We start from the raw sequence: 27,979 nt of genomic DNA, 5'->3' as shown, positions 1-27,979 counted from the left end.
AATTTATTTTGATTTTTGATCCCATAAAATAAAAATGTCAATTTAAAACATTCAAAAGCACTCAAATAAATTAAATTAAAATTACCGAGTCGTTTTAGAAAGATAAAGAATGTTCGATTATTTACAAATATCGAGACCAGATCTTAAAATCTATAACAACCTTTTCTCGATAAATTTAAATAAACGAACATTTCCTTTTCTTTCATTCCCAAATTTTAGGTGACGAATCAATTTTTGGTTTCACTTTCGGGATACACTTTTATTTTAAATTCACTAAAAGCGGACCTCAAATCAGTTATGACTGCCCACTTAAAACAATTTTAAATTAAAAGTATATTACCCTTAATCCAATTATGTAATAGGTCAAGTTATGCACGTGAATGTATCATACAAATTGTGCAAAAAGTGGATGACATGCCAAAATTAATTATACAAAATTAAAAAATATCATACAATGTAACATACAAGAAATTACATATATTTTAATTAAAGATCATAAGCCACGCATACTAACATATAATGTACAAATATGACTCAAATATAAAAACAAAAACATAACATGCTAAACTAAAAATTTAAAAAGTATATATACATAAATGTAATGACTAAATTTAAATATATACAGAATTAAGCATGTAAAATTCGAAATAAGCAAGTGACCTAAATGCACATTCATTGCAAATCTGAGAGGACTAAAACTTAATTATTTTCAAATAGGAGCCTACGTAAGTAATCCATATACAAAAAGGGCAAAACTACTTATTCAATACACCAAAAATCTGAAATAGAATAAAAAAACATGGTAACAGTGACTAAAGCATAAAAACTTAATGAACTTTCAGGGACCTTAAACAAATTAACCCTAAACATTTAATATAAAAACTAAATAAACTATACCTAACCTAAATCTTACGCACAAAGCCTTACTCGGCTTTACTCTCCACTCTCTATCTCTCGCACGCTGCAGCTCGCCCAAGCATCTCTCCACTCATCTTCTTTGTGCTCACCTGGCTGCCGAGAGCCCCAATGCCCATCATTCACCCGAGTTCCATCATCGGCTAGGCTCAAACATGCTCTCCTCTTTTTCTAAATCACATACCCGAAGCTTAAAAAACGAAACTACGATGAAGGTTGAATATGGAATTCTCTCGACTGCGACTACTCTACAACTCCGACGAAGGGGCCTAACAACTACTGACCTTTCTATTTCGACAGTAAACTCGAACCAGTCAGGTAACAGACCAAATCTTTTTCTTTTTTTCTATCTTGAAACCCCTCTTTTTATAATCTAAAAACTACATTTTGAACCATACGCAGGTTATACAAAAGAATCTCAACACTTTAACCCCGATTCCAACAACGTTACAACCTTGACGCTAAGACTCAGGCACCTACGACTCAATTATTTCGAACGCCAGCCTAAAATCGAAGGTAAATTTGATTCACCTTGTTCCTTTTGTTTTGAATTTATCATGAAAGCTATTAAAACAAATATAACAAAAATGTAATTGTAAATGATCATGGAAAGAAAATCTTACAAGATTTGAATTTCCAATTTGCTAGTTGTTTACACGCTCTTTTATATTTGCTTTGCTCTGAAAAAGAAACGAACGATTTCCCCGTGTTTTTGTTCTTGTGTTCTTCGGCTTTTCCAGCAAATGGTCTCTGTTTTCTTTTTTCTCGTAATGGTGATGGATTCCTGATATATTTCCCCCTTCTTTCTGATGGTTAATCTCCCCGTATATATAAAAAAACTGCTAAAAACCAACGTTAACTTCTCTCTTTTCCTCTGCAATCAACTGTCGTCCATTGGGCTTGAGTTGGGCCTGCAACTGGTTCAAGGTCGGGTTAGGTTACGATTGCTTCGAGTCTGCTCCGACTCAGCCCTGGATAAAAACGAGCATCTACAATGGTTTTATTATATCTAAGTTAGCATGTTAACTTCCAGCTTAGAAATATGTTAATTTTTTAAACAAAAAAGACAAATTTAAAAAATATGAATAATCAAATAACTATTTTGTAACTTTTAATAGTCGAAAAATTTAACAAAACATAACGTATAGTGAGAGGACCATTTTATAATTATAATAGTCAGAGGACTTAATAAAATAATGTACTATAGTCGGGGGTCATTTGTAGAATTTACCCTTTCATTAAATAGCAGGTAAACTACATCATTCATCATTAAACTTTACTATCTCTTCAATTTTACTTATTGTACTTTCAGCTTTTGTAATTTATTCACTGAACTTTCGAATTGCTCATATTTTGATCAATTTGAATTGTTTTTATTATTATTTTGATATTACGTGGTATTTTTATTATAATTTAATATAAAATAATTTAAATATAAAATTAAAATCAAATGATGACAATCAACTGTTTGTCGTTGTTGGACTCCACCATCGACGGTCGTAGATGGTGGTCGTTAGGTCCCAAATTTTATCGTCCAACCCCCTGAGTTCAAATTCAACCTTTATTTTTCGAAAAATGCTCCAAATCCAATCAAAAGTGAGGAAACCGAAACGCCGAAGGCAGTAGATAGTGGTCGTTCGATTCCAAATTTCATGGGTTGCTTCACCTCGACCCTTTGAATTTGAATTCGACCTCAATTTTTTCGGAACATGCTCCGAATTCAAATATTTTATATAGAAAGTGAGAAAATTGAAATGTTTCAGTCAGCGTGTCAAGATTAGTCTCTTGATATCGTTTGGGATCAAACGGCTGTCCGTTTTAAAGGCCAATGGTGGTCGATGGTAACTAAAAGGGGCAAAGATATCTTTTTAAATTTAATAATAATAGAATATTATTTTTATTATTTATTTTAAATTTAAAAAAATTGTATGACTAAAACATGAGCTATTAAAAAATTCAGTGAGTAAATTAAAAATATTGAAAGTATAGTGAATAAAATAGGAGAAAGAAAAGTTGAGTGCTGAATGATGTAGTTTACCCTTAAATAGCCTTACAAAGTTCCGTACTCCCATTTTCATATATAAATTTCGGTTTTTTATTTGGAAAATTTTGGCTGCTAGTTTTCTTGTTTGCGAAGCGTTCTGTGATTAGCTGTGAAATTTTCTGCAATTTCCTCTTAACAAATCGAAGATCTAAAATCACCTCAAACGACGCCATGTACGGTTCCAGAGGGTAAGTTCGTCAAAGCCCCTAACTCGTGTTCTTGATTGGAATTAGGGTTTTTTCTGTTCTGATTCTGTGTTTGAATTCGAATAAATGTTTGAAATTACTTGAAGATAAAAAATGGGTTAATATATACCCCCCAAGCTAAATTCTGATTAGATTCCGATTTTCCCAAAGTTCTATGCTAAGAGCTAATTTCGAGGGTGAATTTGGTTTTGGATCTTTTTTTTAAATGAAATTAAGTTTTCTCTGCTATGATTTTGTATTGGGCTTTAACGGAATAATTGAAGATAAAACGGGAGAATTTTGGATTAGATGCCCAAATTAATTTCTTTATTTTTTCAACTTTTCTGCTAAGACCTAATTAATTTCATGGCTGAATTTGATGTTATTTTCCTTTTTGTTTGATCAATTTTGTTTTTTCAATGAAATTAAACATGATATTATGGAAAATACTTGCATAATTTATATCATATATGAATCTTTCTGCTGTTAATGAAATTGTTTGGGTAAGATGTAAAAATATAGGATTATGGTTCTTTAGAATATAATAAAAAAAGATTATGAATCATGAATTGAATTATATGCATGATTTTTTTATGTTTATTGTTTGAAGGAGGGTTATGAATATGGAAAATGTTATTAGAATACATGATTTAGGAATTTAAGAAATTAAGTATTTGGGAAGTATGGGTTGGGTTTGGTTTTATTAACAGGTTTAGTGGGGGATTTTCTTTTTTTGCCTTTTGGGTATGGATAATTGAAGGGCAATGTTGGGAAGCGGGGGGGTTTCGGACGGGTACGAGGTCGGCTCAAAGAGACAAAGAATGATGGAATCAACTCCCTACTTCGCAGTGAACAGCGGCATGGGTGGCTATCAACCTTATGGTTATGGTGGTGGTTACCATCCACCTGCCTTTCCTGTGGTCCGTCTGAGGGGTCTTCCTTTCAACTGCACTGATATTGACATTTTCAAATTCTTTGCTGGACTGGACATTGTCGATGTTTTGCTGGTCAACAAGAATGGAAGGTTCTCTGGAGAGGCCTTTGTCGTCTTTGCTGGGTCCATGCAGGTGGAGTTTGCTTTGCAAAGAGATCGACAAAACATGGGGCGGCGCTATGTGGAAGTTTTCCGATGCAAGAGGCAGGACTATTACCATGCTGTGGCTGCGGAGGTGAACTATGAAGGAATCTACGATAGTGATTTCCATGGAAGCCCACCACCATCTCGAGCAAAAAGATTCAGTGATAAGGATCAAATGGAATACACAGAGATACTCAAGCTGCGTGGTCTTCCCTTCTCAGTGAAGGAGTCTGAAATCATTGAATTCTTTGGAGATTTCAAGATCATCGAGGGTCGGATACACATTGCATGCCGCCCCGATGGAAAAGCTACTGGAGAGGCGTATGTGGAGTTTGCTTCTGTTGATGAGGCAAAAAGAGCAATGTGCAAGGATAAGATGACAATAGGGTCTCGGTATGTGGAATTGTTTCCCTCAACACCGGATGAAGCTCGACGCGCCAAATCGAGATCGAGGCAGTGAAGAGGTACTCTTATTTGGGCTTGCATGTGTCATTATAGCCAGAGATGCGAGTCCCCCAGATTTCGAGGTGGTAATCTTCCTGCCTGTGTCTCCTCATATATCATCTCCGAATCCCCATTAGGTTAAATATGATTAGTATGTTGTTAATGTACTTTCTTTTCTTAGATATTTGAAGTACTTTCTTTTCTTAGATATTTGAATTACTGAGTTCTGGTTTTAAGGATATAAAAGTATATTCAGATAAATATGCAGACTTTCTTACCTTTCAATTCAGACTCATGATAATCTTTTGAGGTATATAAATTCCATTGTGTGTGTTACACCTTGGATTTTATTATCATTGAATTACTTGATTTTTTATAAGTATCACTATCGAACCTATTGATTAACTAATCTGGATGAATTATTATTATATTATAAAAGTTTATTATTACATTATAAAAGTTCATTAAGGGGAAATTTTCCAACTCAGTCTTTTTTGTTCATAAATATAGAATTTGAATCTTACGTCTCATTTTATTATTTAATTATTCTTTAGAAATATTTTATTATCGATTAAAAAGAGTGTATTTCATCAACTGGATAACGTGGCTCAATAATATATTTTGTAAATAAAATATAAAAGCAACTTATATTTTGGAATTCAGATTTATTTCAAAACTTGTATTTTAAATCAATAATTAGGAGTTAAAATATTCATTTATGACGATTGATATTAAGATTGTTGTAACAGTTCAAATTTTAATTATTAATTTATTAAAATGTTAAAAGTATAAATATATATAAAAATGATTTAATTTTATATTAGGTATGTAATTATTTACTAAGATATATGAAAAGCAAAATTCTCCATATAAAATATTAAACAAATTCAATTACCACCATTGATTATTTAACTGGTTAATTATTTATTTCATTTGGAAAAGACTCCCCAATCATACAAGTTATGGCTACAAAGGGAGTTGAGTTCTGCTCATCATCACTAAACCATTTTTTTGGTCTGCCGCCATGCCTTAGATACTGTTGAATTTTCCGGCGTTTCACTCTGTCGTCACCGATGATTCACTTTACAAGCTTTTGGCAATCTTGTCGCATAAATCACGGGGCCAATTCTGACGCATGTTGTTTGCAAGGAAGGCTGCAATCTGCAAAGATCAGCATAAAAACAAATTATACATCTATTACAAACCACAGGGTTCACTCAACTCGGTTTCTTTTTCTTTTTCTCAGGTCACGTAGTTAACCAGTCGTTTCAACGAAAATAAGGGTAGAATTAAGCACCCAATTGCAATCATGGATAGCAGTACGTGAGACTATTATTCGAAGATGCCAGCATACCTTTGATCTCATAGCACGAAGTGACCCATCTGTATCGGATCCATTGTCCAGACAAGTTAGAGCAACCTTTAGCAGGTCAGGCACACAGGCTTGGACATGAGGAGATAAACTCTGAAACACATCGGAGGTAATATCAGGGGCTCGCGGATCGAATGGAAGGAATGGGATCTTGGCAACTTCCCTTAGAGCATCGAGATACTGGCCTGTTCTTGTCATTTTGTGGATCGCCAATATAGTCTCAAGCTGTCTTAATACGGTTTGTTGTTCCAGAACCTGTTCCCTGTCTTGGAGACTGCAAAATAAACCAAGTAACGTCAGGAGAAAGCAGAAAGATTGAATCCTATTAGCAGAAAATATATATTAACTGTGAAAAAAATCACAATGACCCAAGGAATGGCATAGAATGTATCACAACTCGAAGGAAAAAGTGACAAATATGCCGACAATATGTGTCGCGTTTTAGTTATTTTTTCCTGTCGTGTGTCAAATATTGCACATTGGTCAAAATGGTTTCAATAAGCATTGATCACAAAACTTGACAATACTAAAAGTGACATACCAGCAAAATGGTAATAAAGAACAGGGGAATGAATAGAATTGGAATGACCTGATGTCAGGATAATATTTGAAAGTGTCGAAGATCTCGTTGCCAGAATGAATGAGTCCAGAAGTTTGACTCTCGCCATCTAATCTACCACGTGAGAAAGCACAAATTGCTTCGGAAAGGCACTTATTTATTGTTTCCAATGCCATCGAAAAAGCTCCAATTCTCTTCTGAATCTCTATAGACTGAATTTCAACACAAGGTCAAAAGCAAACCCACAAAGATAAGATACAGAATCAGAGAGGAAGTCGCATTACTACTGCAAGTATCAAGGACAGTGAAGGTTTGGAATTGCCGGCGTTTACCAAAATGTTAGCTTCAATTAAAATGTTCACAATCCGATAACAAAAACATAAACATTGGTGAAGCAAAGAGGGAGAAAGGGAATTACCTTGTCGTACAGCCCAGAATCTTGACATTGGCGGGCAGCTTCAAGCAGAAACTGTCGTCTTGCTTTGTGATCAGTCAAAAATCGTCCCAGTTCACCTTCTTCTCCAGGACCTCTTGAACCAAGTAAAAGATAAATCCCACCATCTCGGACTAATACCTCAGTGAGAAGCTGCTTCAGCATTAAGTTCATCTGCCTTAACTGATCCACGCCACCTCTCCCAGTCCACGACAGACGTCCACCACCTAGTGCGGCAGCAGCTTGTGCGTAATATTCTAGAACCATTTGAAGATTACCAAGCTTTAGATACATAGAGCCAAATTACCTAATAATGCTCGATGCTTCTGCATAAGCATCCATCATTCCTAGTTTTTGTCCGGCTCCAGCAACTTCAGAAAGGACCCCATTGTCTGCTAGCACAATTGCTATGTGGACAGCATCAATGTTGTATCCTTCATGTCCTGCTTCTTTAGACAAATATGAAATAGCTGGTAGCAACTGGATGCTTAAGAGTAAGACATATGGATATACTAGAGGGTCCTTTCCATTTTTTGTGTAATATGATGGCTCAAATTTGTTTAGGTAAGCTTGCAAATCATCAAGACTGTATGGTACTGAACCCTCGTTAGATGGGTTTCCACCAGAAATGTCCCGTACTGCTGACAACATGAACCACAGGAAATCCTCTATGGTACTGAAAAGTGAAGGTAGATCTCTGAGGAGACAGTCAATTTGCCTGCGAGACCCGGATATGATAGCATAGAGCAACAACTTTTTCTTGTCATATGCAGCTCGACCTACCCGATCACCCATTCTGAATATCTTTTCACACTCTTCTGCAGCAGCAACTGCAATGTGTGCTGGCACCATGCCTCCATTGTTAATCCACTCCGTAAGCTGTCAAAAAGATGTATTGAGTAATGTTGATTGTCAAGCACAATGGATTAAACAGTAAACAATTAGTACCAGTGGTGCAAACTGGTGAGAAGAACGGGATGATAGGGCAACTTGTCTTGCTTCATCATAATAACCAGTCCTCAAGCAAAAATAAATCTGTTAAAACAAAGAGATAGGATCCTTAGCAAAACTTAGTGATTTGGAAAAAGAAAAAAGGATAAATAGCAAATGAATCAAATTTAGTTGGGAAAGAAATCAGAACAAGAAAGTGCTCTCGTCATCTGATATTTAGAACGGTGCCCTGTTTTATAAACCACATAAAAAATAACATCTCGGCACCATAAAACTAAAAAGCATCCATATCTTATCTCTCAACTATCTAAAAGATGGCTTCAACAAAATAGTATACATGTCATTTTAACAAAGACAAGCATACTAATTTGAAAGAGTAGTTCAACATTAGACTATAATGCAGTTTGAAAAGTTACTTCAAGATAAGCAATGACATATTAAAACCAGGTGTCTGACATCTATCCTTGGTTTTAAAAAGCGTAAAGCGCCCTAAAGCGCCTAGGGTCCTAGACGCCAAAGCGCTAAGCGCTCGCTTGATGCACAAGAAGCGCCAGAAAGGCCGAAATTCACAAAAAAATACAAAATATTTATAAATTATCTTATAAATACTTAAATATCAAAGTGTCAATACATATATTCAAAACTTATAAGTACTTAAACACCAAAATATAATTCTCAATTTACTTATAACTTATAAGTTATAAACACTTAAATACTTATATACGATTAACCATACGACTATACGAGTATACTAATCTCAAAAGATGGTCTACACTAAAAGTAGTCTAAAGTGAGATGAACAAAAGTATTTTTCTAAACCCTCAATTCCTTATAACTAAAAATCCTCTAAATCGTCATCGTCATCAACTCGGACAACACCATCTCCTTCATCACTAAAAATGGCTGTCCCTTTTTCCCATATGTATGGGGTAAGGAGGAGGTAAGATAGTAGGCTACCCCCAACACTAAGTTGAGAGCAGCTTCCGTAAGAGACCTCCGAATTATGAAATGCCCTCCGTGGGACTCGATCCCACGACCTCAAGGTTAAGAATCTTGTGCTCTACCAACTGAGCTGGATGGTCATTTCATCTCCTTCATCACTAGACACTCCAATATCTTCTTCCATCTCATCTTCATCAACTAAGCATCTACGAGATGGTCTACTAGAGATAGGATTATGAGCAGGAGATTTTCCTTTATCATTTCTCGATGGTCCGGCTCCATCATTCACTACTTTTGATGCTCTAGTTAGATAACTAGGCTCATATGCACCGGAAGCATTAGCAACATCACTCTATGTCAAATCGTCACCAACAAACACCGCCTCATCATCATCTTCATCTTCTTCCATTCTTCCCATCAACCACTCATTGCTCTCATCAATATCTTGCAAAAGAATGGGATCGGTCTCCTTAATTTTAGCTCGGCGCTCCAAGGCATGATTGAATTTCACAAACACCATGTCATTCAATCTAGATTGTGCCAATCTATTTCGTTTCTTAGTGTGAAGCTACAAGAAAAAAAAACAAAACTGATAATTTAATAACCCGCTAAACCCTAAATAAGCCCAAAAATCGTATCTGCTAAAGCCCAGAATCGTATCTTCTAAACTCGCGATTAAGCGCCGATTAGCGCTTTGCTAAAAGCGCTGCAAAAGCCCCGATTACTACCGCTTAATGAATTCGTAGTGCTTTTGCTATGCTGAAGCGCCAGGGGCCTCGCTCGCGTCGCTTAGCGCTTTAATCGCGCTTAAGCAGCGCTTTTTTAAACTAAGCATCTATCACAGATGTTCATCTAGAATTTAACTATAATAATATCAGTAAAATTAAATAAAACCTGCTGCCAAGTGGTATCAATGGGAGGCTGCCTTCGAGCATCTCCTGCGTCAAAATCCAGTAATCCATAATCCCTCAAACGAATCTGCACAGACAAAGAAAAGAACGTTTAGACAAAGAAGAGTAAGGAAACAAAGTTGAACAAGCAATTTGAAGCTAAATAGAATCAAGCAGACCCGAAGAAAGGCGCGAACTCTATGCAAATTTCCAACAGCTCCACCAAGAGCAGCCTACATTGAGATCAAAGAATGAAATATGAGCTCTGAGAGAATATGAAACAACATAGAACACTACTAAATTCATCATTGGAAGAAAGTCATTTCGAGAAGGAACACAGGGAACAACAGCAGAAACATTATCAAAACCAAGAGTTATTTCTGCATTTTGTTAACAGAAGAATAACAATAAAGATGCTAAAAAGATTCTTACTTGTGCAGGATGGCTTTGTATTATATCCATAATGTATTTCTCATGTCCACATTCCAGGTGACGTCTAGCACCAATTACTATTGACATCTTTCTAGAAACACTCAGTAGCATCGTCGAATCCTCACCCATTAATTTCTGCCAAAACATTGAACTTATCCACAATCATTTATCTGGCAGCAATAAGCATGATAACAATAGCATGTACCATACCTGAAAAAGACGCCACATTTTCTGCATGTTAACTGATTTCCCACCAGATGCTTCACTGCCCAAACTCTCATAAGCAACCTTAAAAGCTGTGGCAGGCTACAAAAATATGTATAATCAACAATCATGAGTAAATAATAATATAGAAATTTTGGAGAAAAAAAAAGAAATAAATATTGAGATAAAATAAATCAGTTCAAAAGAACTCACTATAAGAAAGGTTTCACTAAAAAATGAGAAAGTTGGATAATACTCAACTGGAATGTATAAAAACCGTATAATCCATGCATGTGCATACAGATATAGCATAATACTATTGAAGAACAAAGAACAAATAAGATGACAATCAGTGCTCATTATTTTGGATTTTGGAAAATGAAAATTAATTTTTGAAACTTGAAAGGAAAGACAATCATCCTTACGTTAAATGGCAAGCCTCGTTCTCTTGCATTGTTCAGATCTTTAACAACTTCAGCATATACCGACACTTTTTTGTCAACAACTGGCTTGTCAGCTAAAGGTAGAAGCCCCGTGGCAGAAGGACCCAATGGAACCTGACGACTAGTAGTCATGGAAACTATTTGACCTAACCGTACACCACCGATGCTTTTATCAGTCATGTTGGTCTTAGGTAATGTTGAAATTCGGCTCAAGCTCTGTAAGAACTCCCGTTTTTCCTTTTGCCAGTCTTCCTACAAGGCATTAGACATCACCGATCAATCACGTAAAAGAAGAAAACTTACAAACTATGTTGTCATCATCAATTTGATAATTTTTATGTTCAATGTATCAAAAACAATTCATCATCTATTGTGATACAAGAAAAACTACCCAGTTAGCAGGAAACCCATGGTTAAACTGCATCCACTTAAGAGTTTCCAAAAAGAAAAAAGAAGATAATTCATATGAACGTATAAAAATACAAATCCCACAAGGAAAGATATTGCATTGAAGTACTTCACCCTCAGAAGTGGGGATACTAACCTCCAGTACTTTCATCACAGAGTCATTAAAACTTCTGAGGTTATCCTTCTGAGCTTCTTGGATGGCTGAAACCATTGCCATTTCATGAACCTGAGATCAAAACATTTTCCAAATAATTATCTGTCAACCACCTCCAAAATTAAGAAGCAGAAATCCGTGTTGAGGAGTGACAGAATGCATTTAAAGATAGCCAGGGATACAATAACAGCACAACCAAATGTGAAAAGGACTTGCTCAAGCAGCATAGCAAGAGTTGTGATAATATAAAAGGAATAGCAACCAAATAAACTCCAATTTTCAAAAAAATTAAGAGAACATAATTAGTTGACCCTTTTTCCCATATGTAATGGGGTAAGGGAGAGGTATGATAGTACGCTGCTCCAAACGCTAGGTTGGGAGCAGCTTCCGTGGGAGACCTCCGAATTATGAAATGCCCTCCGTGGGACTCGATCCCACGACCACAAGGTTAAGAGCCTTGTGCTCTACCAACTGAGTTGGATGGGCATTTCGCTCATCTTACCCATCCAAATAAAAAGATTTTTTAAAAAATGAATATGATACAATTTTAAGGTTCTAATTACAATAAAATAAAAGTTCACAACTATTCCAATCAACAAAAGATCAAGGGTTTAGTCATTTTCATCTTTGAAAAAGTTTTGAGGGTTTATTTCGGTATTATCCCTTAAAAAACTGACTGAACATCCTAAGGATTATAAGTGGGCAAAAAGATATAAAAGCACACAGCACATGTGCACATTTCTCCTCTGTAATATTACCCATCAAAAACTCAACAAGTATCTTTATAATCTCATCCATAATAGTTTATTTAATACAATTAATTTTTATCTTTTACAAAATCAAGTTTTCATTCACTAATCACCGATAATGAATGAAAATCTATAATCATGCCAACGAACCACTTATAATATCAACAGCAAAGTGATTAAGTTATTTAAAATGCACCCAAAGTTAAGAGAAATAGAAAGTATAATAGAGATATGCAAGCCATCTCAGATAATATCATAAAACAAATACACAACATATAAAGAAATTAAGTCTCCTTTATTTACCGGTTAGTGGATCAAAGAGGAATAAACCTCTCAGGATGGCAGGAAGCCTGTACCTCGGTTAAATCCACATTTCACTCCCTTGTGGAATAGATTTAAAGAAGAACCGATTTTGCATGCAAAAGAACATTCAAATGTGCATGCAGTTTAACCAATACATATTTTATATCTTTTTTTATTCAGTGTGTATGACAGTCAAAACGCTATAGTTCACACATTATACAGCAAATAGTTAGTTGATAACAATAACTTTGAACTAAAAACATGCCTAATCCAAAAGAATGTAATTAACCGAGGGAAATGGCAATGGTTGGCAATTAGCGATCAAGATTAAATTAGAAGTATTCAATCCATAGAGTAAATACTACCTGCTGCAGATACTCCTCGACACTCGTTGCTTCAGCAGGAAAAACATCCTCAAACGTGGTCTTCAAAAAGATGATCAATGAGAGGAAAACATGTTGTGAGCTTGTAAAAAGGAGAAAATAGAACTATGAAAATGAAAAAACAAAAAGGAATTTTGAAGCAAGATCATGAAGCAATCAATAGCGAAGCTCTCTGAAGTTGATGACCAGACTTAGTGATGTATGTATTCAGGGGACCAAATGGCATGTAAACAGTAAAAATCTGAAATCTGAAATCTGAAATCAAATATCATTAATGATAGAAGATAAAATTTGGGGCAATAAAAACGTTCTTATCTTCACATATTGATGCCAATATCAACCCTTCTAAAAATATTCATTAAACATATAGTCCTCTATAACAAAGAAAAAAAAAGTAACTAATTATATGGAAGATTTAAAAGGTTGAGTTTGAAGGCACAGAAACTGGGTTACCATAAGTCAACGTATGGAGCATAAAAGATACTTCTTACCTTCAACTCAAAAGACTTCAAATCACGTGTAAGTTGTTCAGCATTGATTCCCTCACGTGCAAGTAGCCTTAAGATGCAACAAAGACAGTTTTTATATATTCCACATGCTAAAGTAGAAATCTGGGAGAGCTAAGCAAAGGATAACCCTTTAGATTGTTGCTTCAACTCACTTGCTACCTCAACAAGGTTCCAAGCTAACAACTTCTTACTTTCTCAACTAACATTCTGTCTTTTTAACCAACAGTAACCACAAGAATCAGTAGAGAAATAAAGTAATTGAATTGTAAAATTACCTTGTGGCAGCTATAGATTGAGAAGGAGCCTCTGTTCTTAAGGTTTTGGCCTTGAGCTTCTTAGATAATGCTTCTAACTGATCTAAGTTTCTCTGAATATACATAGTTGTTTAGCAAATTGTCAATAAAAATCAAAAGCATGGATCTATATTACTAATAAATTTCCTATTTCAAATAATGATCTCAGCTGAGATGCATACTGACTGAAGCTTCATTCAACAAAAAGAAATGAAAGAAAAAAAAATTGACACTTGATGTTCCATTTGGTTGGGCCAACAAATAGATAACGCTCAAACCAAGGTTCTTAGAACCAAGTTGCTAACTTCAATTATTGACACATTGATGAATATGTTACTATAATTTATTGGCATTATCAGGAGAGGGTGGCTTCACTTAAATTTATCGTGGGATTAACTAATATCAGCTATATTGATAGATAATAAATAGTAAAAAAATCTATCAAGGCCTTCAAGCAATTGAAAATTGAAAAAATATAGTGAACATTGTGGGTATTAGAGTCCATGCCTCGAACAGAGATGTGCAAACGGGATGGCCTAGGGAGAACTTTTCACTCTTATTATAATGTAACATAATAGAGGAAGAAAGTTCAAAGTCGAATTTCATTGCACTCCTACATCATTTACTCCCAAGTTTTATCGGCCAAAATGTCTATATAAGCTGTTTCTTACCCTCCATAATACATATCCAAAAAGTAATTTTAGGCTGATGAAAATAAATCCCCATTGATGACTAATTACTTGGTGGAAAAAATAATAAGTCATCTATTATCCTCCAATCAGTTTACTTGTTAAAAGAACAAACAGAACTTGACAAAGACATGAATTCCATATAGCTAAATTTATCTCCTCTAAAACATTTATAGACATTTTAAGCTTTTAAGTCTTGATAGTTCATACTCTCATTTAATTCAGCAGCACATAAACACGGCATTAAAAAGAATCAATGCTATAAACTACAATAGCTCAAAACCACATTACTACTGGACTATTGTTGAGCAAAGTTTTTGTTCTCTCTTCTCTCTAACAATTTAACAACGGAAAACCTAATCCTATATTTGAATGAGGCTTGAGCCAGAAGTTTTCAATTTCAGAAAATACATGAACAATTGAGGTCTTTCCGCATTTCAATGTCTCGTAATCTACCTCATTTTCTAGACATCCAAACATTGAATAACCAGAAGCAACATCATTTTCACAAAAACCTAATCATTTTCAAATTTTTTCACGATTATTTAAAATGTTGAGGGTGTGAAATCCGGTTTCGAGCAGAGAAAAATAAAGCAAAGGGACCTGAAGAGGAGGAAACTGAGCAGAGAAAGCAAAGGGACCTGAAGAGGAGGAAACTGAGCAGAGGGAGCAGCTTGCTCGAGAAGTTTGGTGGATGAGTGGAGAAGATCGGTCCAGCTACTCATGCCTTGCTCACTCGCCATCGCTCTCATGCGATCACTGTTGAGAGGGAAATTTCAAGTCTATTTATATTTTAAAAAAAATCTGATAAAGCCCTAATTTTATAAAACGTGAAATTCTATCAAATTATATAACAAATTATAATATTAAATTAAAAATATATACAAAAAAATATTAAAATTATAATTAAAATATAAAAGTTATAAAATTAAAAATTAATATTTTTTATAAGTATGAGGTGAATACAATATAGTATCGTTCAAATATTTAATCATTTGACAATGAACTTTCATACTCATGCATACACGATACTCGAATTCGTGACCTTAATAAATAATAGCAATCTCTTAACAACTGGAATCGTTTGATTTATGCACTTAAAAGTTAACATTTTAAAAAATATATACAGAGAAGATGAATTTTATATAAATATGATATCGAGTGATCTTTAAAATCAATTTTCGAATTTATCATTTTACTTTATAAGGTAAAGTATACAAATGATTTTTGAACTATAAGACAATGTTTTGTTGAGTCTTATACTATTAAAATCTTAAAAATGATCAATCGATTATAGGGTGTTCTTTTTTTAGTCATTCGACTATTAAAAGTTATAAAATGATCACTCTACTATTCTGAGCTTGGTGTTAAGATGTTGATTGGGCTATGTTAATATCTGATCTCAAAACCGATTGGGTTGTATTTTTATCGAATTTTTATTTATATTATATCGTAGAGCCGGTGCTTGATACATTATGTCATCGAACCAACAATATAAAGTAAATGTAATGTCAGTAGACTTCATTAAAATATAATTTTATCATATCCTAATTAGCAAATTAACTTCTAGTGCATAATATCGTTAATTTTTTAACGAAAAAATAGAGTTTGAAGCATATAAATAATCGATAATCGGATGACAATTTTCTAACTTTTAGTAGTCGAGAAATTCAACAAAACAACGTCCCATAATTAGAAGATTATTTTATAACTTTTAATAGTTGAGAGACTCTACAAAATAATGTTTTATAATCGGAACTACTTGTGTACTTTACCATACTTAATAATAATATTAATAAAACATATAAATAGTCATTAACTTAGAGATAAGATCATGTTACTTTATGTAAAAATATTTTAGTTTTACATCGATTTAGGATCGTTAGATAAATGTAAATAGATAGTTGACATTAACAATATGAAATGAGAAGATGTTCATCGAAAAAAATAAATAGTCAATCTCAATCATCTATTTTCACACATCTAATGATTCTTTATCTATGTAAAACTAAAGAGTTTTATTAAAATATATCATAATCCTATTAACTTATATTAAAATAATATTTTTATTATATGAAATTTTGGAAATTATATTTTGCAAAAAAAAAAACCCAATTCGAAACGAAAAATAGAAAGCCCAGCTCACAGCCATATGATATAGTACGTGACTGATATTTCTCGAAACTATAGCTAAACCCCATAAAAACCTAATCCTTTCAACCTTTTATCCACTACTAGCGTTTCAATTTGTTATTAAAACCCTAAGCGAAGATCAAGACGAAGACGCTGTCGGAGCCAATGGCAACCTACGACTTAACCCCACGGATCGCTCCGAATCTCGATAGGCACTTGGTGTTTCCGTTGCTGGAGTTCTTGCAAGAGCGACAGCTATACCCATATGAGCAGATCTTGAAAGCGAAGATCGAGCTGTTGAACAAGACGAACATGGTCGACTACGCTATGGATATCCACAACAGCCTTTACCAAACCGATGATGTCCCCCAGGACATGATCGACAGGAGAGTCGAAGTTGTCGCTCGTCTTAAGGCTTTGGAAGACGCCGCCTCCCCTCTCGTCACTTTCCTGCAGAACCCTAACGCGGTCCAGGAATTGCGTGCTGATAAACAGTATAATCTCCAGATGCTCAATGACCGTTACCAGGTCTGTTTTTTTCCCCCTGTTTTTTTGGTTGATTTTTTCGTTGAATAGGTTATTTTTTGGAATAATTTTGATGGGGGGAGAAAATTACTTCTTACAGATTGGTCCAGATTAGATAGAGGCATTATATCAGTATGCAAAGTTCCAGTTTGAATGTGGTAACTACCGGGTGCTGCTGATTTTCTGTATCAGTACAGGGCTTTATGTACCAACAGTGAAAGGAGTTTGAACGCTTTTTGGGGGAAGCTGGCAGCTCAGATACTGATGCAAAACTGGGATATTGCTCTCGAAGAACTTAATCGCTTGAAAGAAATAATTGATTCCAAGGTTTCGGTTATAATAAAGATTGATTATACGGTTTCTGTTTTGTATATTTGATTTCCCTTGATTCATTGACCCAATTGTTTGTATTTTGCATTTTTCTTGCTACAGAGTTTCTCATCGCCTTTGAACCAAGTTCAGAGTAGAATATGGCTTATGCATTGGAGCCTCTTCATCTTTTTCAACCATGACAATGGACGAACACATATCATTGACCTGTTTAATCAAGACAAGTATGTCACTTCAATAACTAACCCTATGATCTCATTATTTATGTAGTTTGCAACACTATTGTTTTAAGCTTATATGTTCTTTGTGCACTTTTTTATATTTTTTATGTTTCAGTTTTGTATTTTGCTGGAGTAAAACATGTTTAGATATTTAATGGAATTCCTTCTATCATTGATTAATATGAAAAGTTAATATGCAACCTACCATATGATTTGCCATACATTTGGTCAAAGCTTCATGGTTATAATAGGTCATCTCTTGTCCAGATTTCGGCCAGACTGCTTATGGTTGGAGATTTGTTTCCTAAGGGAGTTTGTTGTTGGAATTAAACATAGCAATTCTCTCTGTGGCTAGATAATTTTACTTCTTCTTACTGTTTGTTCATGCATTATTGTTTTCTCTTGGTTTACATATTTGGCTTCGCTATTATCCAAGTCTTTTATTTGCTTTCTCTGACAAGATGGTTTCACTTTTTTTCAGGTATCTGAATGCCATTCAAACCAGTGCTCCGCATATGTTAAGATACTTAGCCACTGCTTTTATTGTCAACAAAAGGAGAGGACCTCAATTCAAAGAATTTATCAAGGTGATCCAGCAAGATCAGTGCTCTTACAAAGATCCCATCACGGAGTTCTTGGCATGTGTTTATCTCAACTATGAATTTGATGGAGCACAGAAGAAGATGAAGGAGTGTGAAGAAGTAAGTTTGATTTGATTATTGTATCTTATACCAACAGATTTTGTTAAGTTCCTCAATGTCTCAATTGCTGGCGTTTCCTTCCATCATGTTGTCCTAAAATATTTTAGTAGTAAGTTTGATTTCTGAATTTCAGGCACTATGCTTACACCATGTTTTTTCCTGCTTTTGGTCTAGGTGATATTGAATGATCCCTTCCTCGGGAAGAGAGTTGAAGAAGGTAACTTTTCAACTCTGCCATTGAAAGATGAGTTTCTTGAGAATGCCCATCTATTTATCATCGAGACATACTGCAGAATTCATCAGCGTATTCAAATGGGGTAAGTTCCTTCTTTCTCTAACATAGTTAACTTCTTTTGTGGACAATTGACTTGCACACTAAAATTACAGTCGCCTAACAAATAAATGACACTGGAAGGATGTATTCATTTGATTCCCATTTGCCAGTTCCTAGTGGCCCTGTCAACTTTTTCAAGACATACAATCGTTAAAAGAATATAAAACTTATGAGATTTTCTGATGAAAGGGAGTTTCTGCTTATATATTTTCTGAAGTTTTAGTTGTTTTTGTTAGATTTTGATTAATTGGATTTTTCATGTGTTCCAAGGGTGCTTTTTGAGAAGTTAAATTTAAATTATGAGGAGGGAGAGAGATGGATTGTGAATCTAATCCGAAACTCGAAGCTCAATGCCAAGATTGATACTGAGACGGGAACCTTTATTATGGAGCCTAATCAGCCCAACGTGTAAGATTTTTTGTACATCGATGTTATACAATAAACTCCATCCATTCCTCATAATAACATTTGATTTTTTTGTCGGATTTCTCCAGTTATGAGCAGTTGATAGACCACACCAAGGCCCTCCAAGGACGGACCTACAAGCTAGTCGGCCAGCTTCTTGAGCATGCTCAGGCACAGCCTGCTCGATAAGTTGGACAAAGATGTTCATCGAAATTTGTTGCAATTTTTTATTGTTTATTTCCTAGAGACTAATTTAAGAGTGATTCTAGTTTTGATTAGGAACAAGCCTGAGAAATCAGTAACTAAATTTGAAATGTATTGTATTCTCTCAATTTATGGCCAAAGAAATATCTTTAGTTGTGTTCTTAAAAGTATGGAAAGGTTTAAAGTTTAGACTCGTTATACATGCATGTGTATATGGAGAAATGTTTTGCCTTGTTTTTGGATGTTTTAAGTTATGAATGAGGGGGCAATTAGACTCCATTCAGGTTCGAGTGGGTATTGGATGGTTTATGGTTCGGGTATTTTGTGGGCTGGAACTAGACCAGTTTAGATTCTGGTTTTGTTCTTGTTTTTTTTAATTTTTGTCAAATTATATACTTTTTAATCATAATCAACCCTACTATAAAAATCCCACGTTAAAAAAATGTTGTCATTTATGAGTATCATGAATGTTAGGGATGTGAGCGATATTTTTAAATAAATACTATCTTGTACTTACTCTAAAAAAACAATTCAATAGTTGGGTTTAAATTAATTTAAGAGTTCAAAAGGTTGGTAGTTACATACTGTAACTAAGAACAATAAATATTTATGAAAGAAAATTAATTTGATTATATATTCAAGCACTTGGTTTAAAATAACATTTTTATCTAATTACATAGTACAAATAAAAATAAATAATAATTGAAAAAAACAAATAGTAGGGTAAAAATAATATGGATATGGTAGAACTATAGGACTTGTAATAAGAAAAAAAACAACAAATATTACTTTTTAAATTGTTTGTGTATAAAAATTTGTTGAGTGATTACAGTGAGTATAAGAAGTATTATTTTCTTTTGAGATTTTAAGTTTGAACAACTGTGTCTATAAGGTATGTGTTGTTAATAATTAAGAAAAATTATAAATACATACTATGTTGTAGAAAGTGAAAAGTTAATATAACCGATATCTATTAAATAATATCCATAATAATAATTAAAATAAATTATTTTTTATAATATAGATTAATGACTTAGAAAATAAATTATCTAAATATATAGAGTAAAATACATCAACTACTACTAAAATTTTGCTCTATTTTCACTATTAGCGTGATATTTTATTTAATAAAATAGTATTATTCAATAAGAAATTATTAAATACGATGATGACACATATTTTTATCTTATTAGTAAGAGAACTTATGAAAATATAAAACATAATTAATGGGTTAAAACTTAAGACTTGTGATATACCAAACTATGAATTTATTATATTATTGATAAAAATAATATTTAGATTAAACTGTTTTAAAAATTAATTATATTTATTTTAAAGAGGATATATTATAAAAAGATGTTACGATATTAGTGATCATAATATAAGTTTTTTAACTTTAGTAGTTTAAAAGGAAATTTATTCACACTTTAATAACCATGGTGTAATTTACCCAAATATGCTAGTAGAGATGGCGCGATAACGTTTCACAAAGACAACCCCTCGAAATTCAATTTCATTTCGCACTCAGAAGAAACCCTACCAAAACATCGAATCACAGAAAATCTAAAGAAAACTAGCTAAGGAAGACGAACTAATGGCAGTCTCTTTCAATTCTCTGCTCTTAATATTGTATCGAGATCGTCTCGCTTCTTCCCTAAGGTTTCATATTTTCTCTGTAATGTTTTATAAATTAGCTTTGTTCTCTCTTTGTAAGTTTTAACGGTTAGAGATTTGTCGGTATTGAATGGAAGCGGCTTCAAAGGTATTGTGGGTTTCATAAAAAAATTTCACATGCTTGCTTCAATGAGTCGTTTTTGTTTGAGGTGATGCTCATGATTGTTTTATTTGTTATTCAGTTATTTGTTTATTTTAATCAGTATTTTTATTCGTCCAAACTTGATTTTCTCTACACTAGTATTCGTTGAATAGCTGGATCTTCAAGTATCTTTATTGTCCTCTGACATTGTTACTCTATTCCCAGTTTGCACGAAGAGATGCAATTAGTTTTGTTGGGGCCTCCACACGCAATCATTCTTCTGTAGGTAGATTCTCTTTCATTCTCTACTTGTTTTTTAATATATTTTTTATGTATTTGGCAGTTCATATTAATTTGTTGCATCGCCTGTTTTAATTTGTGTTATAGGCTTTAGTATGTGCATTCCATAAGTTGCTGTTGCACTGATTTGGCACATTTGCTTGAAGTGCTTGTGTCATCATAGTATAAGTATGAACATTAAATATGTGTTTAAGTTGCTACTTGCCACTAACTCTATGGACATGTGTAGTCATCAAAATTCATCAAGTCAATTCATTGATGAATGTTGTTGCCGGAGATTGCATGATGAAGGGATAAAAAAGAAGAAAAAAAATTAAAGCAGTTACAAGCTTATTTGAAGATAATCTGGTAATTAATGGAGCTAAATATACTTTTTTGTCAGATATATTATTGGAAATAAATGAAGGAAAGAAGATGGGAGAAAGCAGCTAAAAGAAAACGGAAATATATGACTTCAAAACCAAGAGAATGTGATAGAAAGAGGGGAAAAAAGAGAGGATGGAGATGGTGTAAGAAACTTTTTCAGCTATCCAATGATTAATGCTGCTAAAGCTTTTACTAGTTTTCATTTGTTTAGGTTTCTATAGAATGCGTGAGAGGGTGAGAGATTTAACAGCGAAGATGAGAGAATATTATATAGAAACAAAGGATAAATGGAGATATTTACGGCCTGACAAATCAGAAAACATAGTGGAGAGAGAAAGGAAAAAAGAAAAAAGAACGGAGATCAAGCAGCATGAAAAGACGGATTTATGTGATCTATTTTGTGCAACTTGGGCCATAATTCATGTTCAATTGTTTAAGCAAGTAGCAAAGCACATTATAAATTTTAAGAATGACAAGATTGATTTGCTCTTCTTTAGAATAAATCATATGCAGACTTCTTTCTTTATTATTCATTCATTTTCTTATATTTCTTTTAATATATTAAAATTAAAAAGTTAACTCAAGCATTGAGTATGTTTTGTTACATCTTATCAAAATGAGAGAAATTAAATCCAATTGCCCAATTTTAATGTTTTAAATCTTTCAGGTGATGTTTCGGAGTACCAGTGTGATGAATTTCATGATGATAGCAAAGAAATAAAGAAAGACAGTGATCTACGTGAAGCTCTCTCACTACTTGCTGGGGATTTTGGAAGAGAGTCTATGCTGTCCTTGCAACGTTTTTTCAGCTCACGACAAACTCCTGTGTCATCTACAGGCTCATTAAAGCTTGATCTAGCACTTGGGATTGGAGGATTACCAAAGGTGAAGGGTTGACATTTCATATTTATCCTGTTAGCACATTTCTTTTCTAATGAAACTTATGCTTATTTTCTATTTTCCATTCAAGCATATTTGCTGAGTTGTCATTGTAAATATGACAGCAGTCAGATATCTGATACATTGTGTCATTAACAGATATGTGGCATATAGTTTTGCCCACTTTTCTTTTGCAATTCAAACTCATATGCTTCTGGTTGTCTCTCAGATATGGTGGTTCAAGGGTTATTATAGGTGTTGATTTATGGCTTTCTTGCATAAACGTCACTTTTCTAGTTCTTTACCGATAACTGACTGATTAGTCAGTTCTCTATTTTATCTTAATGTTTTTGAACATTTACGTGAATTTATGCATGACATAACGTTCTGCTTGATCAGTTTGAATGAAATATTTGTGTGATTCTGCTTTTCTTTGCTAGCTTATCTTGGGAGAGATTTAATGTGTATAATGTATTCAAAATCCTGACTTGTATACTCTTCTATTTCTGATAATTGCATATTTATATTGCTTTTCTCTTGAGGAAATCTCTGGGACTTTTTATTGCAGTGAAAATGTATTTAATAAACTAATTATGCTTATGTTTCACCTTGCTAATTGTTTATTATCTGATATTAATTAAAAGTGAACAGTGAAAAGGCTTATACATATTTTATTTGTTGCTCTTGCTTTCCCTCTGTTCCTAATGTTTTACAGAAACTGTCATTGAGAGTTGTGCATAATGTGGTTTTGAACCTGCATAAGATATTTTAACTTATTATTTCAGTTTGATTACAGTAGATCTCAAGGATTATAATTGAGACTGTTAACAACAACTCAACCAAAAGTTTCAGCTAATATAGGTTTGACAGAAACAATGATTAAATCACCTAAAATGTCCCCTTCCTTTCAATAATCCTTGAGTTCTGGTTTTGATCCAAGCATAGATCCTCTGCGTACCACATAATAAGTTCATATTTGTAACAAATTTTTTGAACTTCAGCTGCACAGACACATGATTCCTAATAATAGATACCTGATTCTTATTATACATTTGTCATGAAAAGGTTTGCAGTTTTATTCTTTTTGACACGTAAGTAAGCTGCTACAAAGTATGGGCTGGAATGGTTGAAAGTTTATCTGATCTCTGTTATGCATTAATCAGGGAAGAATGGTTGAAATTTATGGGCGAGAAGCATCAGGCAAGACAACGTTAGCGCTTCATATAATCAAAGAAGCTCAAAAGCTTGGAGGTGCTATTAACTTTTCTTCCCACTCTATGGTGGTAGAATCATTTCAATTCTGTTGTTTTAGTTGCAATTTCTTTTGCCTAACTAGGTAACCTAAACTGCTTTGTAACTGAAAGAAGAGTAGGGTTCAAATAAAAGAGTAAATATACCATATATAGCAATTTTTTAAATTTGTTTAAATTAAAAGAAAAAACATTTGAGATGTTGGGAGATGAGGATAAGATAAAACTAAATCTTCCTTAATATATAATGATTTTCATTATCTTTTCAACTTATCATAAATCACAACTGGTATATCAGTATGATACTTCTTAGACCATGGATTTTTCTTTAATGCTCAAGTCAATGTTGATGCATATGCTGCTGGAAATTCTGTATACTTGATTGCAAACCTGAATGCAGATTTCTACTTTACTCCCAACAATCCAACTCTTCATTTCTCTTGAAATACCCATGTTTGCCTCATATTTGGACATGGGTAGCGGGATATGACCCTTCAAAGACTCCCCAGATATATGGAAAAGCTTGGAAACAATTAAATCTGACATTCACACTTGATTATGAGTAACATAGATGTGTTGTATTATATGCTATCTCTCCATGCTTGTTTCCTTTTCTCTGAAATTGGGAACTTATTAGAGGTCTACTTCTTGTATCGATCTTATTGTTCATGACAACATTTCTGTTGTCTGTTAATATCATCCATCTTATCTCATGTCTGAAAAACAGGCATTGTACGAGATAAAATGCTATGTAATGCTTGAAAGCATTTTATAATCGGAAAAGGTAAAATAAACTAGCGATTTTCACATTAAAAGTTATAACAATAGGGCCTGTGTCAAAATACCTAATGTGTTCTGTGCCTGAATGTGGGATTTGGCTTCTGATTCATTTTATTTTCACCTATGATTATACTTTAATCACTGTAATGCTAATATAATTTTGCCAATACATTTGAAAACCAATCATGGAATGTTTGAAAAAAATTTGAGTGATTTTGATTAGTGGCTGCAGATCTTCCTCCTGCAAGCAGAGTTGTATGCCTATGACAGTATAGAGAAGTTCCTTAGACCATAAATCACAGAATCACTCATTTCAAAAAATGTAACAATAATCTATTCTGAGGATAATGTTTCGGGAATATTTAATAATTTTAGTATTCCCCATTGTCTTGATGTCGATTATTCTAGGATATTTGAACAATGATTACTGCAATAATTTGTCTCATGGCTGTCTGAAATCTAGACCGCAGTGACCTTTTTAATTCAAAAGTCTCCTAGAAATTACACATCTTGTAATGAATCCTCATTCATTTCTAGTACCTGCCTCTGTTTAAGCAGAATTTAACAGGAAACATAGTCAGGGAGATGATGCTGGAACTTGCCTGTATATTGGGGATTATACTTCTAGATTATATTTTATTCTGAATCCTATAGAAACATGCTTATCTAGTTTCCTAGTTATATCCCCAGTATGAACAATTAGAAGCTATAGTGAAGTCTTCTCAGTTATTTTTATAGGGAGAATGGTATTTGTGTTTTTAAATCTCCTTATTGTTTTTTTTTCTTAATTCTACTTTCTTTTCTGTCTTGTTGAATGAATCCTCTTGGCAGGGTATTGTGCATATTTTGATGTGGAGAATGCTATGGACCCTTCACTTGCTGAAGCAATAGGTGTAAACACACAAAATCTTCTTGTTTCACTTCCTGATTGTGCTGAGAATTTGCTTTGTGCTGTTGAAACACTGACCAAAAGTGGATCTGTAGATGTAATTGTGATTGATAGCGTAAGTACTTGATTTGTGTCTGCTCTGTCTACTCAAACATGTTTATATTTTTAAGTGCACAGTTACCCATACAATTTTTGATTCCGTTAACTGTGTGATGTTGATTTTATCTTCTCATTTTTGGATAGCTGATATATGACTAAATGTTACTGTGATTCTCTTACCCCCCCCCCCAAAAAAAAATGTACTTTTGGCATTGAGGGCTTTGTTTGTATTTTGCTTTCAGGTCTGTGGTCTATACTTGCTGGAGGTATTGAATGTTGATAGCATGTTATGCCTCGTTTCAAAGTGTTACTAGGATATGCTTTTTTTTTGGTAATAGGCCAATCAGGGATATATGCAAAGCACCGTCTCCAAAGAGTAAAACTTGTCCAACTGAATTAGATTATTTGTGAACCCAAATATTCAGACAGTGTCGTTGGATCTGAAATTTTGACACTTGATGAGTCCGACACCCGTGTCCAAAGTTTAGGTAACTTAGGTTTTGACCATTTTCCAGTGGAATATCTGAATATATATTATGTAGGTTGGCCTCTGCAGTTTACTGCTTTCAGGCTTTTGAAGTCATTTCTCATGTTTCTCTTCTCACTTGGAGGACTTAATTTTCATTGTTTGGTATTAGCAGGTTGCTGCCCTTGTTCCTCAGTGTGAACTTGATGGTTCAATTGGTGACATTAGGCGTGATGTACAAGCACGGATAATGACTCAAGCACTTCGAAAAATTTCTTCTTCTTTAAGCCGTTCCCATACTCTAATTGTATTTCTTAACCAGGTTGATACCCTGTCAAGATCTCTCTCTTTCTTTGGTTTACACAAACAAGCATAAAAATAAAAATGCAGATGCACACACACCCCTTAGATTTCAGTATGCTGTCTTTTAGGTCATACAGTTTTTAGCATTTGCATTCAGGTCAGACATAATGCGAAACAAGGTCAAGCTTTCGGGCATATGGATGAGGTCACTTGTGGTGGAAATGCCCTGAAATTTTATTCGGCAATACGGTTGAGGATGATAAGAACTGGATTGTTGAAGAGTGGGGATAAGGTATGAACCCTCTAGGTTTCATTTGTTTTATTCTATTGATGATAAGAAATATCATAAAAGATTTTCAAAATTTGTTCATCACAAAATGGTCAAAAGTTATTTTCTTATTTTATTTTTATGTTTCGCCGATTCTTTATTTATCTTGAAACATTCATGTTTGATATTTTTGTCTGACAAATATCCGGACATTGATATGGGCGGATACATGAAAATTTTGAAGAAATTGAACATACCAGACACCGTAATTGACACTCATACATGAATTTTCACATCTAGCTATCTTTGTGATTTCGAGTTATCTGTAGGTATAGTTCGAATAAGTTCTTATTATCGTTACATATTTCATCCGTTAGTTTCGTGTCAACTATCTATCCCTCTCTTTAGGTAACTGGCTTGGGTGTTTGTGTTCAAGTGGTGAAAAACAAGCTGGCACCCGTAATGCAGAAAGCGGAGCTCGGAATAGAGTTTGGTAAAGGATTTTGCCGTGAATCCGAGGTCCTGGAGTTGGCATGCGAGTATGGACTCATCAACAAAGAAGGAAGCAACTACTTCATCGAAGGTAAGCATTTCGATGATAAACAGGAAGCCGAACGATACTTGGTCGAAAAAGAGGGGGTTCTTGAAAACATGGTCATGGCTTTAAGGACAATATTATTCGAAAAGAATAGCTGAGGAGAGCATCGGAACCGGACATGTCTGAATTCAAACCGAAGGTTCAAAATGATCTTTAAATGCATCAGCTCGGATGGCTCAACTCTAACAACAAAGGTGAAAAGTGTATTCTGGTGTGAAAATATCATTCATGTCTGTATTGTTAAAAGAATTAAAATATATAAAAATTATAACTTTAGAAAAATATTTTTGATTTATTTTCCTGATTTTCAGAATTTATAAATTTTGGTATTTTTTTTCATTCACTTTTTAGATTTCTTTTAACAAAATGAATGCTTTTGAGTCAAATCCGAAACCTATGCCTCACCTTCTTGGAAATCACATAAACAACAATTCACGGAATAAGAATTAAATGTATCACGTCCCTAAATTATGATCTTCATTTTAAATTAGTTTTCAGATTTTTTAATCTTTCAATTTCATCCTTAAATAATAACTCGTTCTAAATTTATCCATACCTAAATTATATCCCTCATTTTAAATTTATCCTCAAACTCTTTAGGGTCCATATAAACAATGTAGTTCATCCAACAATAAGCCTAGTTCGAATTAATTATAGACACAATCCAATCAAACGAATAAAATGTTTGATTGAATCGTACCAGTCTCTTCTTGGGGTTATTACTCATTTTTGTACTTATTTTATTTTCTAATTATTTATTCAATTAAAAAATAGAATATTAATAACAGTAGG

The 27,979-nt window shown here is 33.8% G+C and overlaps 4 protein-coding genes and 1 pseudogene across 7 annotated transcripts in view; 4 read left to right on the top strand and 1 right to left on the bottom strand.

Annotated features, from left to right (window-relative positions):
• The window catches only part of LOC120158030 (RRP12-like protein), a 31,747-nt gene extending 24,750 nt beyond the window's left edge, over positions 1-6,997 (top strand). Inside the window, exons 16-17 of the mRNA XM_039168970.1 lie at positions 3,062-3,066; positions 6,983-6,997. The gene's annotated coding sequence lies outside the window, so the exon portion shown is untranslated. The remainder of the gene's footprint in view (positions 1-3,061; positions 3,067-6,982) is intronic.
• Positions 3,024-4,948, top strand: LOC120158033 (heterogeneous nuclear ribonucleoprotein F-like). Of its 2 annotated transcripts, none has more exons than XM_039168975.1 (3): positions 3,024-3,147; positions 3,994-4,856; positions 4,891-4,948. In XM_039168975.1, the coding sequence occupies exon 2, from the start codon at positions 4,005-4,007 to the stop codon at positions 4,680-4,682; it is 678 nt and encodes a 225-aa protein (XP_039024906.1). In that variant the 5' UTR covers positions 3,024-3,147; positions 3,994-4,004; the 3' UTR covers positions 4,683-4,856; positions 4,891-4,948. The 2 variants fall into 2 exon arrangements, with proteins under 2 accessions (XP_039024906.1, XP_039024905.1); XM_039168974.1 differs by having other exon boundaries at positions 3,905-4,856.
• LOC120158029 (nuclear pore complex protein NUP93A-like) lies at positions 5,718-15,193 on the bottom strand. The gene is given in 15 exon segments (XM_039168969.1): positions 5,718-5,827; positions 6,021-6,312; positions 6,628-6,809; positions 7,016-7,909; positions 7,979-8,065; positions 9,818-9,901; positions 9,993-10,046; positions 10,246-10,380; positions 10,456-10,551; positions 10,875-11,144; positions 11,437-11,526; positions 12,872-12,931; positions 13,381-13,447; positions 13,674-13,765; positions 15,022-15,193. Coding segments are annotated over 15 exon segments (2,592 nt in total). The 5' UTR covers positions 15,133-15,193; the 3' UTR covers positions 5,718-5,749.
• A 1,409-nt stretch (positions 15,194-16,602) lies between these two features.
• LOC120158031 lies at positions 16,603-19,384 on the top strand (annotated as a pseudogene).
• Positions 19,385-20,773: 1,389 nt separating this feature from the next.
• LOC120158032 (DNA repair protein recA homolog 2, mitochondrial-like) lies at positions 20,774-27,471 on the top strand. 3 transcript variants are annotated; one of them, XM_039168972.1, is made up of 8 exons: positions 20,774-20,892; positions 21,215-21,271; positions 22,323-22,540; positions 23,698-23,785; positions 25,396-25,568; positions 26,194-26,340; positions 26,479-26,613; positions 26,998-27,471. In XM_039168972.1, the coding sequence occupies exons 3-8, from the start codon at positions 22,439-22,441 to the stop codon at positions 27,283-27,285; spliced, it is 933 nt and encodes a 310-aa protein (XP_039024903.1). In that variant the 5' UTR covers positions 20,774-20,892; positions 21,215-21,271; positions 22,323-22,438; the 3' UTR covers positions 27,286-27,471. The 3 variants fall into 3 exon arrangements, with proteins under 3 accessions (XP_039024903.1, XP_039024902.1, XP_039024904.1); XM_039168971.1 differs by having other exon boundaries at positions 21,215-21,275; XM_039168973.1 differs by lacking the exons at positions 20,774-20,892; positions 21,215-21,271 and adding an exon at positions 22,764-22,856 and having other exon boundaries at positions 22,419-22,540; positions 26,998-27,469.
• Positions 27,472-27,979: the final 508 nt, after the last annotated feature.

Source organism: Hibiscus syriacus, unplaced genomic scaffold, assembly GCF_006381635.1.
Source record: "Hibiscus syriacus cultivar Baekdansim isolate YM2019G1 unplaced genomic scaffold, ASM638163v2 tig00111300_pilon, whole genome shotgun sequence".
In the NCBI taxonomy this organism is placed as follows: Eukaryota; Viridiplantae; Streptophyta; class Magnoliopsida; order Malvales; family Malvaceae; genus Hibiscus; species Hibiscus syriacus.
Note: the sequence above shows the minus strand (reverse complement) of the source record. Positions and strands in the feature narration are given on the sequence as shown.

Coding starts and splice junctions, on each gene's coding strand:
- LOC120158032 (XM_039168972.1), top strand. CDS start 22,439: ATGCTGTCCTTGCAACGTTTTTTCAGCTCACGACAAACTCCTGTGTCA. Junction 23,786..25,395: donor AGAAGCTCAAAAGCTTGGAG/GTGCTATTAACT, acceptor TCCTCTTGGCAG/GGTATTGTGCATATTTTGAT. Junction 26,341..26,478: donor TAATTGTATTTCTTAACCAG/GTTGATACCCTG, acceptor ATTTGCATTCAG/GTCAGACATAATGCGAAACA.